This window comes from Oncorhynchus nerka, linkage group LG11, assembly GCF_034236695.1.
Source record: "Oncorhynchus nerka isolate Pitt River linkage group LG11, Oner_Uvic_2.0, whole genome shotgun sequence".
Classification (NCBI taxonomy): domain Eukaryota; kingdom Metazoa; phylum Chordata; class Actinopteri; order Salmoniformes; family Salmonidae; genus Oncorhynchus; species Oncorhynchus nerka.
The window spans coordinates 39,509,677-39,530,248 of record NC_088406.1 but is presented as its reverse complement, the minus strand read 5'-3'; the positions used below and the strand labels follow the sequence as shown (position 1 = coordinate 39,530,248).

The window sequence follows — 20,572 nt, the reverse complement described above, 5'->3', positions numbered from 1 at the left end:
TGTTTTATAAGGACATGGGGTGAGACTAACCTGTTTCATAAGGACATGAGGTGAGACTAACCTGTTTCATAAGGACATGAGGTGAGACTAACCTGTTTCATAAGGACATGTAGTGAAACTAACCTGTTTCATAAGGACATGAGGTGAGACTAACCTGTTTTATAAGGACATGTAGTGAAACTAACCTGTTTCATAAGGACATGAGGTGAGACTAACCTGTTTCATAAGGACATGGGGTGAGACTAACCTGTTTCATAAGGACATGGGGTGAGACTAACCTGTTTCATAAGGACATGGGGTGAGACTAACCTGTTTTTGGGGTGAGACTAATAAGGACATGTAGTGAAACTAACCTGTTTTAAGGACATGGGTGAGACTAAGGACATGAGGTGAGACTAACCTGTTTCATAAGGACATGGGGTGAGACTAACCTGTTTCATAAGGACATGGGGTGAGACTAACCTGTTTCATAAGGACATGGGGTGAGACTAACCTGTTTCATAAGGACATGGGGTGAGACTAACCTGTTTCATAAGGACATGAGGTGAGACTAACCTGTTTCATAAGGACATGAGGTGAGACTAACCTGTTTTATAAGGACATGAGGTGAGACTAACCTGTTTCATAAGGACATGAGGTGAGACTAACCTGTTTTATAAGGACATGAGGTGAGACTAACCTGTTTCATAAGGACATGAGGTGAGACTAACCTGTTTTATAAGGACATGGGGTGAGACTAACCTGTTTCATAAGGACATGAGGTGAGACTAACCTGTTTTATAAGGACATGGGGTGAGACTAACCTGTTTCATAAGGACATGAGGTGAGACTAACCTGTTTCATAAGGACATGAGGTGAGACTAACCTGTTTCATAAGGACATGAGGTGTTTTACTTTAAGGACATGAGGTGAGACTAACCTGTTTCATAAGGACATGAGGTGAGACTAACCTGTTTCATAAGGACATGAGGTGAGACTAACCTGTTTCATAAGGACATGGGGTGAGACTAACCTGTTTCATAAGGACATGGGGTGAAACTAACCTGTTTCATAAGGACATGGGGTGAGACTAACCTGTTTCATAGGAACATGGGGTGAGACTAACCTGTTTCATAAGGACATGGGGTGAGACTAACCTGTTTCATAAGGACATGGGGTGAAACTAACCTGTTTCATAAGGACATGAGGTGAGACTAACCTGTTTCATAAGGACATGGGGTGAGACTTACCTGTTTCATAAGGACATGGGGTGAGACTAACCTGTTTCATAAGGACATGGGGTGAGACTAACCTGTTTCATAAGGACATGGGGTGAAACTAACCTGTTTCATAAGGACATGAGGTGAGACTAACCTGTTTCATAAGGACATGGGGTGAGACTAACCTGTTTCATAAGGCCATGGAGAGACTAACCTGTTTCATAAGGACATGGGGTGAGACTAACCTGTTTTATAAGGACATGTAGTGAAACTAACCTGTTTCATAAGGACATGGAGAGACTAACCTGTTTTATAAGGGCATGGGGTGAGACTAACCTGTTTCATAAGGACATGAGGTGAGACTAACCTGTTTTATAAGGACATGTAGTGAAACTAACCTGTTTCATAGGGACATGGGGTGAGACTAACCTGTTTTATAAGGGCATGGGGTGAGACTAACCTGTTTCATAAGGACATGAGGTGAGACTAACCTGTTTTATAAGGACATGTAGTGAAACTAACCTGTAGCATAAGGGCGTGGGGTGAGTGGACGAAGATGGAGGCGTTCTCCTTGGGCGATGACTCCAGGCAGAGCTGGGCGTCTGTAGCCTTGGCGTTGTAGGTGAAGGAGATGGAGCTGGCCAGCTTCCCATCATACAGGACCTGCTTATGGTGCTCTGCCAGGTGGATGTCACTCTCCGACTTAAACTTAAACGTACTCTACAGAGAGGGGAGCAATAGAGAGACAGACAGAGAGAGGGAGAAGAGAAAGGGCGATGGGAGAAAGGCAGAGAGAGAGAGATAAGGACAGACAGAGAGTGGGAGAAGAGAGAAGAGAGATGTGATAAGGTATTGTATCATGACAGCTCATTCTTCTACTAAACTGGAGGTGCCATCCATACCTCAGCAGCAGTAGCAGTAGTGTCATATTTATATATTAATACATGTTGCTGATCGATAACAGAGTCACTCAGTCTTAATGTAACCAATCCATTAAGGATGGCAGGTGAGAGAGGAGCTCAATTAATCAATCAATGCATCATCAATTGGTATGCTATTAATCAGTAAATCAGGAAGGTCCTCTCAACGGAGGAGTGAATAATGAATGAACGGCCACAGACATAGAGGAGTGATGAGAGGCGAGACTAGCTACAGACATGATGATTCAGATGGGGAGAGATGAGACCTACACTGAAATAGATGAGACCTAGACTGAAATAGATGAGACCTACACTGAAATAGATGAGACCTACAATGAACTGAAATAGTGGAGCTTCTCTGTCATGAAGAGATGTAGATAGCTGAGATAACAAGCAGAGTATACACTGTACCAGGCTCTCCTATACCCTGTTAGACTGCCCTGTCTGTCGGTGTCTCCTCTACCCTGTTAGACTGCCCTGTCTGTTGGTGTCTCCTCTACCCTGTTAGACTGCCCTGTCTGTTGGTGTCTCCTCTACTCTGTTAGACTGCCCTGTCTGCCGGTGTCTCCTCTACCCTGTTAGACTGCCCTGTCTTCCGGTGTCTCCTCTACCCTGTTAGACTGCCCTGTCTGTTGGTGTCTCCTCTACCCTGTTAGACTGCCCTGTCTGTCGGTGTCTCCTCTACCCTGTTAGACTGCCCTGTCTGCCGGTGTCTCCTCTACCCTGTTAGACTGCCCTGTCTGCCGGTGTCTCCTCTACCCTGTTAGACTGCCCTGTCTGTTGGTGTCTCCTCTACCCTGTTAGACTGCCCTGTCTGTCGGTGTCTCCTCTACCCTGTTAGACTGCCCTGTCTGTTGGTGTCTCCTCTACCCTGTTAGACTGCCCTGTCTGTCGGTGTCTCCTCTACCCTGTTAGACTGCCCTGTCTGTTGGTGTCTCCTCTACCCTGTTAGACTGCCCTGTCTGTCGGTGTCTCCTCTACCCTGTTAGACTGCCCTGTCTGTCGGTGTCTCCTCTACCCTGTTAGACTGCCCTGTCTGTTGGTGTCTCCTATACCCTGTTAGACTGCCCTGTCTGTTGGCATCTCCTCTACCCTGTTAGACTGCCCTGTCTGTTGGTGTCTCCTATACCCTGTTACCCTGCCCTGTCTGCCGGTGTCTCCTCTACCCTGTTAGACTGCCCTGTCTGTCGGTGTTCAACAGTCCAAACCATAGTGTCAGAGGCAGCCAGAGAACAGAACACTGTGCATTCAGTCTATACAGTGTTAGGACACATGACACATACAAACAAAGCACTTTGGATAGAGACACCAGGTAGCAGGGAACAGGAAACTGTGGCAAGCAGCATTGATTTCACAGATTGATATGTGTAGCAGGCTTTGTGCATGTACCATTAAAGTTATTCCTATCCTAAGCTATCAGTAACCTAAATCAGTCAGCCCAGTACATACCTTATAGCCCGCTCCCAGCTGATGAATGGCAAATATCTGAGCTGGGTTGAGAGCCTCAGAGAACACATAGATGGCCCCCAGCTGACCACAGAATACCCTGTTAGCATCAGCTGTCTCAGACGAACCCAGGAAACACTTATCATAACTCTGTAGAGGGAGAGGAGAGGGTCAGTACATGGGCACACAGAGCAGGGGGTTTATCATAGGTCTGTAGCGGGAGAGGGAGCAGAGAGAGAGGAGACAGAGAGAGGGGAGAGGAGAGGATCAGATTTGTATAGGGACACAGAGAGAGGAAAATAGGGTCATCATAGCTCTGTAAAATGATACAAAGAGGGATATATTTATAATGTTCAAACATAAACCACAATGACCAAACTTTCTCTCTATATATGGCTCTGGGAAATGGTTAGGGCAATTATACAGACACTGAGACAGAGATGAGAGGATAGGGTCATGTCTTTTAAATCCTCCAGCAGACTCAGAGAGGTTACAACATCATCCAAACTTCAAAGACAGCTGAGCATCAGAGCAATTAACAGACAAAAAAAACTGATGACAGCTTTTGAATGGTCAAATAGGATAATTATGAGAGTGCATGATTTACAGTGCCTCTAATAGATTGCCACTCAGAGAAAAAGAAAGGTTGGCAGACACTTAGGTCTGCATTCCAAATGGCACCCTAATCTGAATTTAGTGCACTACCTTTGACCATATCCCATAGTGTGTGTGTGTGTCTGCCCTTATAAACATGTACGTGTAGCCCTTGCCATGTAGACATGTGTTATAAAAAATGTCCACTACACACACCCCATCCATCCGAACTCTGTAGATAACACCATCCTAACTCTGTAGATAACACCATCCTAACTCTGTAGATAACACCATCCTAACTCTGTAGATAACACCATCCTAACTCTGTAGATAACACCATCCCTAACTCTGTAGATAACACCATCCTAACTCTGTAGATAACACCATCCCTAACTCTGTAGATAACACCATCCTAACTCTGTAGATAACACCATCCTAACTCTGTAGATAACACCATCCCTAACTCTGTAGATAACACCATCCCTAACTCTGTAGATAACACCATCCCTAACTCTGTAGATAACACCATCCTAACTCTGTAGATAACACCATCCCTAACTCTGTAGATAACACCATCCCTAACTCTGTAGATAACACCATCCTAACTCTGTAGATAACACCATCCTAACTCTGTAGATAGCACCATCCCTAACTCTGTAGATAACACCATCCCTAACTCTGTAGATAACACCATCCCTAACTCTGTAGATAACACCATCCTAACTCAGTAGATAACACCATCCCTAACTCAGTAGATAACACCATCCCTAACTCTGTAGATAACACCATCCTAACTCTGTAGATAGCACCATCCTAACTCTGTAGATAGCACCATCCCTAACTCTGTAGATAACACCATCCCTAACTCTGTAGATAACACCATCCTAACTCTGTAGATAACACCATCCTAACTCAGTAGATAACACCATCCTAACTCAGTAGATAACACCATCCCTAACTCTGTAGATAACACCATCCTAACTCTGTAGATAACACCATCCTAACTCAGTAGATAACACCATCCCTAACTCAGTAGATAACACCATCCCTAACTCTGTAGATAACACCATCCTAACTCTGTAGATAACACCATCCTAACTCAGTAGATAACACCATCCCTAACTCTGTAGATAACACCATCCTAACTCTGTAGATAACACCATCCTAACTCTGTAGATAACACCATCCCTAACTCTGTAGATAGCACCATCCCTAACTCTGTAGATAGCACCATCCCTAACTCTGTAGATAGCACCATCCCTAACTCTGTAGATAACACCATCCCTAACTCTGTAGATAACACCATCCCTAACTCTGTAGATAGCACCATCCCTAACTCTGTAGATAACACCATCCCTAACTCAGTAGATAACACCATCCTAACTCTGTAAATAGCACCATCCCTAACTCTGTAGATAACACCATCCCTAACTCTGTAGATAACACCATCCCTAACTCTGTAGATAACACCATCCCTAACTTTGTAGATAACACCATCCCTAACTCTGTAGATAACACCATCCCTAACTCTGTAGATAACACCATCCCTAACTTTGTAGATAACACCATCCCTAACTCTGTAGATAGCACCATCCCTAACTCTGTAGATAACACCATCCCTAATTCTGTAGATAACACCATCCCTAACTCTGCAGATAACACCATCCCTAACTCTGTAGATAGCACCATCCCTAACTCTGTAGATAGCACCATCCCTAACTCAGTAGATAACACCATCCCTAACTCTGTAGATAACAACATCCCTAACTTTGTAGATAACACCATCCCTAACTCTGTAGATAGCACCATCCCTAACTCTGTAGATAACACCATCCTAACTCTGTAGATAGCACCATCCCTAACTCTGTAGATAACACCATCCCTAACTCTGTAGATAACACCATCCCTAACTCAGTAGATAACACCATCCCTAACTCAGTAGATAACACCATCCCTAACTCTGTAGATAACACCATCCTAACTCTGTAGATAGCACCATCCTAACTCTGTAGATAGCACCATCCCTAACTCTGTAGATAACACCATCCCTAACTCTGTAGATAACACCATCCTAACTCTGTAGATAACACCATCCTAACTCAGTAGATAACACCATCCTAACTCAGTAGATAACACCATCCCTAACTCTGTAGATAACACCATCCTAACTCTGTAGATAACACCATCCTAACTCAGTAGATAACACCATCCCTAACTCAGTAGATAACACCATCCCTAACTCTGTAGATAACACCATCCTAACTCTGTAGATAACACCATCCTAACTCAGTAGATAACACCATCCCTAACTCTGTAGATAACACCATCCTAACTCTGTAGATAACACCATCCCTAACTCTGTAGATAACACCATCCCTAACTCTGTAGATAGCACCATCCCTAACTCTGTAGATAGCACCATCCCTAACTCTGTAGATAGCACCATCCCTAACTCTGTAGATAACACCATCCCTAACTCTGTAGATAACACCATCCCTAACTCTGTAGATAGCACCATCCCTAACTCTGTAGATAACACCATCCCTAACTCAGTAGATAACACCATCCTAACTCTGTAAATAGCACCATCCCTAACTCTGTAGATAACACCATCCCTAACTCTGTAGATAACACCATCCCTAACTCTGTAGATAACACCATCCCTAACTTTGTAGATAACACCATCCCTAACTCTGTAGATAACACCATCCCTAACTCTGTAGATAACACCATCCCTAACTTTGTAGATAACACCATCCCTAACTCTGTAGATAGCACCATCCCTAACTCTGTAGATAACACCATCCCTAATTCTGTAGATAACACCATCCCTAACTCTGCAGATAACACCATCCCTAACTCTGTAGATAGCACCATCCCTAACTCTGTAGATAGCACCATCCCTAACTCAGTAGATAACACCATCCCTAACTCTGTAGATAACAACATCCCTAACTTTGTAGATAACACCATCCCTAACTCTGTAGATAGCACCATCCCTAACTCTGTAGATAGCACCATCCCTAACTCAGTAGATAACACCATCCCTAACTCTGTTGATAACACCATCCTAACTCTGTAGATAACACCATCCCTAACTTTGTAGATAACACCATCCCTAACTCTGTAGATAACACCATCCCTAACTTTGTAGATAACACCATCCCTAACTCTGTAGATAACACCATCCCTAACTCTGTAGATAACACCATCCCTAACTTTGTAGATAACACCATCCCTAACTCTGTAGATAGCACCATCCCTAACTCTGTAGATAGCACCATCCCTAACTCAGTAGATAACACCATCCCTAACTCTGTAGATAACACCATCCCTAACTCTGTAGATAACACCATCCCTAACTCATTAGATAACACCATCCTAACTCAGTAGATAACACCATCCCTAACTCTGTAGATAACACCATCCCTAACTCTGTAGATAACACCATCCCTAACTCTGTAGATAACACCATCCCTAACTCTGTAGATAACACCATCCCTAACTCTGTAGATAACACCATCCTAACTCAGTAGATAACACCATCCCTAACTCTGTAGATAACACCATCCCTAACTCTGTAGATAACACCATCCCTAACTTTGTAGATAACACCATCCCTAACTCTGTAGATAACACCATCCCTAACTCTGTAGATAACACCATCCCTAACTTTGTAGATAACACCATCCCTAACTCTGTAGATAGCACCATCCCTAACTCTGTAGATAGCACCATCCCTAACTCAGTAGATAACACCATCCCTAACTCTGTAGATAACACCATCCCTAACTCTGTAGATAACACCATCCCTAACTCATTAGATAACACCATCCCTAACTCTGTAGATAACACCATCCCTAACTCTGTAGATAACACCATCCCTAACTCTGTAGATAACACCATCCCTAACTCTGTAGATAACACCATCCCTAACTCTGTAGATAACACCATCCTAACTCAGTAGATAACACCATCCCTAACTCTGTAGATAACACCATCCCTAACTCTGTAGATAACACCATCCCTAACTTTGTAGATAACACCATCCCTAACTCTGTAGATAACACCATCCTAACTCTGTAGATAGCACCATCCCTAACTCTGTAGATAACACCATCCCTAACTCTGTAGATAGCACCATCCTAACTCTGTAGATAGCATCATCCTAACTCTGTAGATAACACCATCCTAACTCTGTAGATAACACCATCCTAACTCTGTAGATAACACCATCCTAACTCTGTAGATAACACCATCCCTAACTCTGTAGATAACACCATCCTAACTCTGTAGATAACACCATCCTAACTCTGTAGATAACACCATCCTAACTCTGTAGATAACACCATCCTAACTCTGTAGATAACACCATCCTAACTCTGTAGATAACACCATCCCTAACTCTGTAGATAACACCATCCCTAACTCTGTAGATAACACCATCCTAACTCTGTAGATAACACCATCCTAACTCTGTAGATAACACCATCCCTAACTCTGTAGATAACACCATCCTAACTCTGTAGATAACACCATCCTAACTCAGTAGATAACACCATCCCTAACTCTGTAGATAACACCATCCCTAACTCTGTAGATAACACCATCCCTAACTCTGTAGATAACACCATCCTAACTCTGTAGATAACACCATCCCTAACTCTGTAGATAACACCATCCCTAACTCTGTAGATAACACCATCCTAACTCTGTAGATAACACCATCCTAACTCTGTAGATAGCACCATCCCTAACTCTGTAGATAACACCATCCCTAACTCTGTAGATAACACCATCCCTAACTCTGTAGATAACACCATCCTAACTCAGTAGATAACACCATCCCTAACTCAGTAGATAACACCATCCCTAACTCTGTAGATAACACCATCCTAACTCTGTAGATAGCACCATCCTAACTCTGTAGATAGCACCATCCCTAACTCTGTAGATAACACCATCCCTAACTCTGTAGATAACACCATCCTAACTCTGTAGATAACACCATCCTAACTCAGTAGATAACACCATCCTAACTCAGTAGATAACACCATCCCTAACTCAGTAGATAACACCATCCTAACTCTGTAGATAGCACCATCCTAACTCTGTAGATAGCACCATCCTAACTCTGTAGATAACACCATCCCTAACTCTGTAGATAACACCATCCCTAACTCTGTAGATAACACCATCCTAACTCTGTAGATAGCACCATCCTAACTCTGTAGATAACACCATCCCTAACTCTGTAGATAACACCATCCCTAACTCTGTAGATAACACCATCCTAACTCTGTAGATAACACCATCCTAACTCTGTAGATAGCACCATCCCTAACTCTGTAGATAACACCATCCTAACTCTGTAGATAACACCATCCCCTAACTCTGTAGATAACACCATCCTAACTCTGTAGATAACACCATCCTAACTCTGTAGATAACACCATCCTAACTCTGTAGATAACACCATCCCTAACTCTGTAGATAACACCATCCTAACTCTGTAGATAACACCATCCTAACTCTGTAGATAACACCATCACTAACTCTGTAGATAACACCATCCTAACTCTGTAGATAACACCATCCCTAACTCAGTAGATAACACCATCCCTAACTCTGTAGATAACACCATCCTAACTCTGTAGATAGCACCATCCCTAACTCTGTAGATAACACCATCCCTAACTCTGTAGATAACACCATCCCTAACTCTGTAGATAACACCATCCTAACTCAGTAGATAACACCATCCCTAACTCTGTAGATAACACCATCCCTAACTCAGTAGATAACACCATCCTAACTCTGTAGATAGCACCATCCTAACTCTGTAGATAACACCATCCCTAACTCTGTAGATAACACCATCCCTAACTCTGTAGATAACACCATCCTAACTCTGTAGATAACACCATCCTAACTCTGTAGATAGCACCATCCCTAACTCTGTAGATAACACCATCCTAACTCTGTAGATAACACCATCCCCTAACTCTGTAGATAACACCATCCTAACTCTGTAGATAACACCATCCTAACTCTGTAGATAACACCATCCTAACTCTGTAGATAACACCATCCCTAACTCTGTAGATAACACCATCCTAACTCTGTAGATAACACCATCCTAACTCTGTAGATAACACCATCACTAACTCTGTAGATAACACCATCCTAACTCAGTAGATAACACCATCCCTAACTCAGTAGATAACACCATCCCTAACTCTGTAGATAACACCATCCTAACTCTGTAGATAGCACCATCCTAACTCTGTAGATAGCACCATCCCTAACTCTGTAGATAACACCATCCCTAACTCTGTAGATAACACCATCCTAACTCTGTAGATAACACCATCCTAACTCAGTAGATAACACCATCCCTAACTCTGTAGATAACACCATCCCTAACTCTGTAGATAACACCATCCCTAACTCTGTAGATAACACCATCCCTAACTCTGTAGATAACACCATCCCTAACTCTGTAGATAACACCATCCCTAACTCTGTAGATAACACCATCCTAACTCTGTAGATAACACCATCCTAACTCTGTAGATAGCACCATCCCTAACTCTGTAGATAACACCATCCCTAACTCTGTAGATAACACCATCCCTAACTCTGTAGATAACACCATCCTAACTCAGTAGATAACACCATCCCTAACTCAGTAGATAACACCATCCCTAACTCTGTAGATAACACCATCCTAACTCTGTAGATAGCACCATCCTAACTCTGTAGATAGCACCATCCCTAACTCTGTAGATAACACCATCCCTAACTCTGTAGATAACACCATCCTAACTCTGTAGATAACACCATCCTAACTCAGTAGATAACACCATCCTAACTCAGTAGATAACACCATCCCTAACTCTGTAGATAACACCATCCTAACTCTGTAGATAACACCATCCTAACTCAGTAGATAACACCATCCCTAACTCTGTAGATAACACCATCCCTAACTCTGTAGATAACACCATCCTAACTCTGTAGATAACACCATCCTAACTCAGTAGATAACACCATCCCTAACTCTGTAGATAACACCATCCTAACTCTGTAGATAACACCATCCTAACTCTGTAGATAACACCATCCCTAACTCTGTAGATAACACCATCCCTAACTCTGTAGATAGCACCATCCCTAACTCTGTAGATAGCACCATCCCTAACTCTGTAGATAACACCATCCCTAACTCTGTAGATAACACCATCCCTAACTCTGTAGATAACACCATCCCTAACTCTGTAGATAACACCATCCCTAACTCTGTAGATAACACCATCCTAACTCTGTAGATAGCACCATCCCTAACTCTGTAGATAACACCATCCCTAACTCTGTAGATAACACCATCCCTAACTCTGTAGATAACACCATCCTAACTCTGTAGATAACACCATCCCTAACTCTGTAGATAACACCATCCCTAACTCTGTAGATAACACCATCCTAACTCTGTAGATAACACCATCCTAACTCTGTAGATAGCACCATCCCTAACTCTGTAGATAACACCATCCCTAATTCTGTAGATAACACCATCCCTAACTCTGCAGATAACACCATCCCTAACTCTGTAGATAGCACCATCCCTAATAGCACCATCCCTAACTCAGTAGATAACACCATCCCTAACTCTGTAGATAACACCATCCCTAACTTTGTAGATAACACCATCCCTAACTCTGTAGATAGCACCATCCCTAACTCTGTAGATAACACCATCCTAACTCTGTAGATAACACCATCCCTAACTCTGTAGATAACACCATCCCTAACTCTGTAGATAACACCATCCCTAACTCTGTAGATAACACCATCCTAACTCAGTAGATAACACCATCCCTAACTCAGTAGATAACACCATCCCTAACTCTGTAGATAACACCATCCTAACTCTGTAGATAGCACCATCCTAACTCTGTAGATAGCACCATCCCTAACTCTGTAGATAACACCATCCCTAACTCTGTAGATAACACCATCCTAACTCTGTAGATAACACCATCCTAACTCAGTAGATAACACCATCCTAACTCAGTAGATAACACCATCCCTAACTCTGTAGATAACACCATCCTAACTCTGTAGATAACACCATCCTAACTCAGTAGATAACACCATCCCTAACTCAGTAGATAACACCATCCCTAACTCTGTAGATAACACCATCCTAACTCTGTAGATAACACCATCCTAACTCAGTAGATAACACCATCCCTAACTCTGTAGATAACACCATCCTAACTCTGTAGATAACACCATCCTAACTCTGTAGATAACACCATCCCTAACTCTGTAGATAACACCATCCCTAACTCTGTAGATAACACCATCCCTAACTCTGTAGATAGCACCATCCCTAACTCTGTAGATAACACCATCCCTAACTCTGTAGATAACACCATCCCTAACTCTGTAGATAGCACCATCCCTAACTCTGTAGATAACACCATCCCTAACTCAGTAGATAACACCATCCTAACTCTGTAAATAGCACCATCCCTAACTCTGTAGATAACACCATCCCTAACTCTGTAGATAACACCATCCCTAACTCTGTAGATAACACCATCCCTAACTCTGTAGATAACACCATCCCTAACTCTGTAGATAACACCATCCCTAACTCTGTAGATAACACCATCCCTAACTTGTAGATAACACCATCCTAACTCTGTAGATAGCACCATCCCTAACTCTGTAGATAACACCATCCCTAACTCTGTAGATAACACCATCCTAACTCTGCAGATAACACCATCCCTAACTCTGTAGATAGCACCATCCCTAACTCTGTAGATAGCACCATCCCTAACTCAGTAGATAACACCATCCCTAACTCTGTAGATAACAACCATCCTAACTCTGTAGATAACACCATCCCTAACTCTGTAGATAACACCTAACTCCCACCATCCCTAACTCAGTAGATAACACCATCCCTAACTCTGTAGATAACACCATCCCTAACTCTGTAGATAACACCATCCCTAACTTTGTAGATAACACCATCCCTAACTCTGTAGATAACACCATCCCTAACTTTGTAGATAACACCATCCCTAACTCTGTAGATAACACCATCCCTAACTCTGTAGATAACACCATCCCTAACTCTGTAGATAACACCATCCCTAACTCTGTAGATAGCACCATCCCTAACTCTGTAGATAGCACCATCCCTAACTCAGTAGATAACACCATCCCTAACTCTGTAGATAACACCATCCCTAACTCTGTAGATAACACCATCCCTAACTCATTAGATAACACCATCCTAACTCAGTAGATAACACCATCCCTAACTCTGTAGATAACACCATCCCTAACTCTGTAGATAACACCATCCTAACTCTGTAGATAACACCATCCCTAACTCTGTAGATAACACCATCCTAACTCTGTAGATAACACCATCCTAACTCAGTAGATAACACCATCCCTAACTCTGTAGATAACACCATCCCTAACTCTGTAGATAACACCATCCCTAACTCTGTAGATAACACCATCCCTAACTCTGTAGATAACACCATCCTAACTCTGTAGATAACACCATCCCTAACTCTGTAGATAACACCATCCCTAACTCTGTAGATAGCACCATCCCTAACTCTGTAGATAGCACCATCCCTAACTCTGTAGATAACACCATCCCTAACTCTGTAGATAACACCATCCCTAACTCTGTAGATAACACCATCCCTAACTCATTAGATAACACCATCCCTAACTCTGTAGATAACACCATCCCTAACTCTGTAGATAACACCATCCCTAACTCTGTAGATAACACCATCCCTAACTCTGTAGATAACACCATCCCTAACTCTGTAGATAACACCATCCTAACTCAGTAGATAACACCATCCCTAACTCTGTAGATAACACCATCCCTAACTCTGTAGATAACACCATCCCTAACTCTGTAGATAACACCATCCCTAACTTTGTAGATAACACCATCCCTAACTCTGTAGATAACACCATCCTAACTCTGTAGATAGCACCATCCCTAACTCTGTAGATAACACCATCCCTAACTCTGTAGATAGCACCATCCTAACTCTGTAGATAGCATCATCCTAACTCTGTAGATAACACCATCCTAACTCTGTAGATAACACCATCCTAACTCTGTAGATAACACCATCCTAACTCTGTAGATAACACCATCCCTAACTCTGTAGATAACACCATCCTAACTCTGTAGATAACACCATCCTAACTCTGTAGATAACACCATCCTAACTCTGTAGATAACACCATCCTAACTCTGTAGATAACACCATCCTAACTCTGTAGATAACACCATCCCTAACTCTGTAGATAACACCATCCCTAACTCTGTAGATAACACCATCCTAACTCTGTAGATAACACCATCCTAACTCTGTAGATAACACCATCCCTAACTCTGTAGATAACACCATCCCTAACTCTGTAGATAACACCATCCTAACTCTGTAGATAGCACCATCCCTAACTCTGTAGATAACACCATCCCTAACTCTGTAGATAACACCATCCCTAACTCTGTAGATAACACCATCCTAACTCAGTAGATAACACCATCCCTAACTCTGTAGATAACACCATCCTAACTCTGTAGATCCTAGATAGCACCATCCTAACTCTGTAGATAACACCATCCCTAACTCTGTAGATAACACCATCCCTAACTCTGTAGATAACACCATCCTAACTCTGTAGATAACACCATCCTAACTCTGTAGATCACCATCCCTAACTCTGTAGATAACACCATCCCTAACTCTGTAGATAACACCATCCTAACTCTGTAGATAACACCATCCTAACTCTGTAGATAACACCATCCTAACTCTGTAGATAACACCATCCCTAACTCTGTAGATAACACCATCCTAACTCTGTAGATAACACCATCCTAACCTGTAGATAACACCATCACTAACTCTGTAGATAACACCATCCTAACTCAGTAGATAACACCATCCCTAACTCAGTAGATAACACCATCCCTAACTCTGTAGATAACACCATCCTAACTCTGTAGATAGCACCATCCCTAACTCTGTAGATAACACCATCCCTAACTCTGTAGATAACACCATCCCTAACTCTGTAGATAACACCATCCTAACTCAGTAGATAACACCATCCCTAACTCTGTAGATAACACCATCCCTAACTCAGTAGATAACACCATCCTAACTCTGTAGATAGCACCATCCTAACTCTGTAGATAACACCATCCCTAACTCTGTAGATAACACCATCCCTAACTCTGTAGATAACACCATCCTAACTCTGTAGATAACACCATCCTAACTCTGTAGATAGCACCATCCCTAACTCTGTAGATAACACCATCCTAAGTCTGTAGATAACACCATCCCCTAACTCTGTAGATAACACCATCCTAACTCTGTAGATAACACCATCCTAACTCTGTAGATAACACCATCCTAACTCTGTAGATAACACCATCCCTAACTCTGTAGATAACACCATCCTAACTCTGTAGATAACACCATCCTAACTCTGTAGATAACACCATCACTAACTCTGTAGATAACACCATCCTAACTCAGTAGATAACACCATCCCTAACTCAGTAGATAACACCATCCCTAACTCTGTAGATAACACCATCCTAACTCTGTAGATAGCACCATCCTAACTCTGTAGATAGCACCATCCCTAACTCTGTAGATAACACCATCCCTAACTCTGTAGATAACACCATCCTAACTCTGTAGATAACACCATCCTAACTCAGTAGATAACACCATCCTAACTCTGTAGATAACACCATCCTAACTCAGTAGATAACACCATCCTAACTCAGTAGATAACACCATCCCTAACTCTGTAGATAACACCATCCCTAACTCTGTAGATAACACCATCCTAACTCTGTAGATAACACCATCCCTAACTCTGTAGATAACACCATCCTAACTCTGTAGATAACACCATCCCTAACTCTGTAGATAGCACCATCCCTAACTCTGTAGATAACACCATCCTTAACTCTGTAGATAACACCATCCCTAACTCTGTAGATAACACCATCCCTAACTCTGTAGATAACACCATCCCTAACTCTGTAGATAACACCATCCCTAACTCTGTAGATAACACCATCCCTAACTCTGTAGATAACACCATCCTAACTCTGTAGATAACACCATCCCTAACTCTGTAGATAACACCATCCTAACTCTGTAGATAACACCATCCCTAACTCTGTAGATAGCACCATCCTAACCCTGTAGATAGCACCATCCTAACTCTGTAGATAGCACCATCCTAACTCTGTAGATAACACCATCCCTAACTCTGTAGATAACACCATCCCTAACTCTGTAGATAACACCATCCTAACTCTGTAGATAACACCATCCTAACTCTGTAGATAACACCATCCTAACTCTGTAGATAACACCATCCTAACTCAGTAGATAACACCATCCTAACTCAGTAGATAACACCATCCTAACTCAGTAGATAACACCATCCCTAACTCTGTAGATAACACCATCCCTAACTCTGTAGATAACACCATCCCTAACTTTGTAGATAACACCATCCCTAACTCTGTAGATAACACCATCCCTAACTCTGTAGATAACACCATCCCTAACTTTGTAGATAGCACCATCCCTAACTCTGTAGATAACACCATCCCTAACTCTGTAGATAACACCATCCCTAACTCTGTAGATAACACCATCCCTAACTCTGTAGATAACACCATCCCTAACTCTGTAGATAACACCATCCCTAACTTTGTAGATAGCACCATCCCTAACTCTGTAGATATCACCATCCCTAACTCTGTAGATAACACCATCCCTAACTCTGTAGATAACACCATCCCTAACTTTGTAGATAACACCATCCCTAACTCTGTAGATAACACCATCCCTAACTCTGTAGATAACACCATCCCTAACTTTGTAGATAACACCATCCCTAACTTTGTAGATAACACCATCCCTAACTTTGTAGATAACACCATCCCTAACTCTGTAGATAACACCATCCCTAACTCTGTAGATAACACCATCCCTAACTTTGTAGATAACACCATCCCTAACTCTGTAGATAGCACCATCCCTAACTCTGTAGATAACACCATCCCTAACTCTGTAGATAACACCATCCCTAACTCTGTAGATAACACCATCCCTAACTCTGTAGATAACACCATCCCTAACTTTGTAGATAGCACCATCCCTAACTCTGTAGATAGCACCATCCCTAACTATGTAGATAACACCATCCCTAACTCTGTAGATAACACCATCCCTAACTTTGTAGATAACACCATCCCTAACTCTGTAGATAACACCATCCCTAACTCTGCAGATAACACCATCCCTAACTTTGTAGATAGCACCATCCCTAACTCTGTAGATAGCACCATCCCTAACTCTGTAGATAGCACCATCCCTAACTCTGTAGATAGCACCATCCCTAACTCAGTAGATAACACCATCCCTAACTATGTAGATAACACCATCCCTAACTCTGTAGATAACACCATCCCTAACTTTGTAGATAACACCATCCCTAACTCTGTAGATAACACCATCCCTAACTCTGTAGATAACACCATCCCTAACTTTGTAGATAGCACCATCCCTAACTCTGTAGATAGCACCATCCCTAACTCAGTAGATAACACCATCCCTAACTCTGTAGATAACACCATCCCTAACTCTGTAGATAACACCATCCCTAACTCTGTAGATAACACCATCCCTAACTCTGTAGATAACACCATCCCTAACTCAGTAGATAACACCATCCCTAACTCTGTAGATAACACCATCCCTAACTCTGTAGATAACACCATCCTAACTCTGTAGATAACACCATCCTAACTCTGTAGATAACACCATCCTAACTCTGTAGATAACACCATCCTAACTCTGTAGATAACACCATCCTAACTCTGTAGATAACACCATCCCTAACTCAGTAGATAACACCATCCCTAACTCTGTAGATAACACCATCCCTAACTCCGTAGATAACACCATCCCTAACTCTGTAGATAACACCATCCCTAACTCTGTAGATAACACCATCCCTAACTCTGTAGATAACACCATCCTAACTCTGTAGATAACACCATCCCTAACTCTGTAGATAACACCATCCTAACTCTGTAGATAACACCATCCCTAACTCTGTAGATAGCACCATCCTAACTCTGTAGATAGCACCATCCTAACTCTGTAGATAGCACCATCCTAACTCTGTAGATAACACCATCCCTAACTCTGCAGATAACACCATCCTTAACTCTGTAGATAACACCATCCCTAACTCTGTAGATAACACCATCCCTAACTCTGTAGATAACACCATCCCTAACTCTGTAGATCGCACCATCCTAACTCTGTAGATGGTCTTCCTCTCTTCAAACATCTCCCTGATAAATGGTTATTTAAATGGGAGCTTTGAAAAATGCAGCTCTGCTCCCAAGAGTAAACTCTGCCACAGCGCTGAAACTCAATGAGCACCACAGAGGATTTATGCATCTCTGGTCTGTGCCCCAAATGGCACCCTATTCCCTATATAGTGCACTACTTTTGACCAGAGCCCCAGGCTCAGATGATTTCAAACTGTGGCATGTGATCAAATGCTGCACTTGCAGCCACAAACATTACATACACAAACGCCACAACCACAAACATTACATACACAAACGCCACAACCACAAACATTACATACACAAACGCCACAACCACAAACATTACATACACAAACGCCACAACCACAAACATCCCAACCATCACAACCACAAATATCACAGACACAACCATCACAACCACACATATTACTACCACCACGGCTGTGTTCAGTGGGGACGAAAACAGGGGAAAATGGAGTGAAATAGATTATAGTTCCACTTGTCCAAAAAGAAATGTTTCAAAGCTGTTCAAAATGTGTCTCTTTGCCGTACTGAACACGACCTTGTAGAGGCCTCACATCAGGAATAAGCAGTGACAGGAGAGTCAGTCAATCAAGGCATTCTCACATCGCTGGTGTTGACGTGCCAGGCCATGTCGCCATAGGAGACCAGCTGACCATTGACGTAGCAACGGATCTCACTGTTCCTCCAGCGGTTGTAGATATGGACGATGCTGATCATGTACCACTGAAACACAGAGGAGAGAGGGTTAGAGAGAGAGAGAGGGTTAGAGAGAGAGAGAGAGAGAGAGAGAGAGACTGAGTGAGAGACTGAGTGAGTGAGTGAGTGAGTGAGTGAGTGAGTGAGTGAGTGAGTGAGTGAGTGAGTGAGTGAGTGAGTGAGTGAGTGAGTGAGTGAGTGAGTGAGTGAGTGAGTGAGTGAGTGTGCAGCTCCACACATAATAACAACAGGGGTTTTAACACAGCCTATTGTGTTTGCATTGTAATCACCCAGATCATTTAGAGACCAAATAGGATCATGTGATTCAGTAGCTCTGACCTCATACATATTGCAGAGACAATGACAGTGTAACACAGACCTACTGCATGGTATAGATAACACAGTATTCCAGACCATAGAGTTATCCATACATTCTGCATGGTATAGATAACACAGTATTCCAGACCATAGAGTTATCCATACATTCTGCATGGTATAGATAACACAGTATTCCAGACCATAGAGTTATCCATACATTCTGCATGGTATAGATAACACAGTATTCCAGACCATAGAGTTATCCATACATTCTGCATGGTATAGATAACACAGTATTCCAGACCATAGAGTTATCCATACATTCTGCATGGTATAGATAACACAGTATTCCAGACCATAGAGTTATCCATACATTATGCATGGTATAGATAACACAGTATTCCAGACCATAGAGTTATCCATACATTCTGCATGGTATAGATAACACAGTATTCCAGACCATAGAGTTATCCATACATTCTGCATGGTATAGATAACACAGTATTCCAGACCATAGAGTTATCCATACATTCTGCATGGTATAGATAACACAGTATTCCAGACCATAGAGTTATCCATACATTCTGCATGGTATAGATAACACAGTATTCCAGACCATAGAGTTATCCATACATTCTGCATGGTATAGATAACACAGTATTCCAGACCATAGAGTTATCCATACATTCTGCATGGTATAGATAACACAGTATTCCAGACCATAGAGTTATCCATACATTCTGCATGGTATAGATAACACAGTATTCCAGACCATAGAGTTATCCACAAAGCGGTTCTCTGATACATTTGAAAATCTAACCTGTACACGGATCATCTCAATGTAAGGGCTTTAGGTGAAGCAGTTACAGCTGCAACCCTCACTATGTTGATCTACTGCAGATCAACAGGATGTAAACACACCA

At 42.2% G+C, this 20,572-nt stretch overlaps 1 protein-coding gene across 1 annotated transcript in view; it reads right to left on the bottom strand.

The window, feature by feature from the left end:
• The window catches only part of LOC115118987 (neurobeachin-like), a 304,621-nt gene extending 284,942 nt beyond the window's left edge, over positions 1–19,679 (bottom strand). The window contains exons 1-4 of the mRNA XM_065024068.1: positions 19,671–19,679; positions 19,239–19,358; positions 3,569–3,715; positions 1,722–1,919 (exon numbers count right to left, since the gene is read on the bottom strand). Coding sequence (XP_064880140.1) covers positions 1,722–1,919; positions 3,569–3,715; positions 19,239–19,358; positions 19,671–19,679 — 474 coding nt within the window. The remainder of the gene's footprint in view (positions 1–1,721; positions 1,920–3,568; positions 3,716–19,238; positions 19,359–19,670) is intronic.
• Positions 19,680–20,572: the final 893 nt, after the last annotated feature.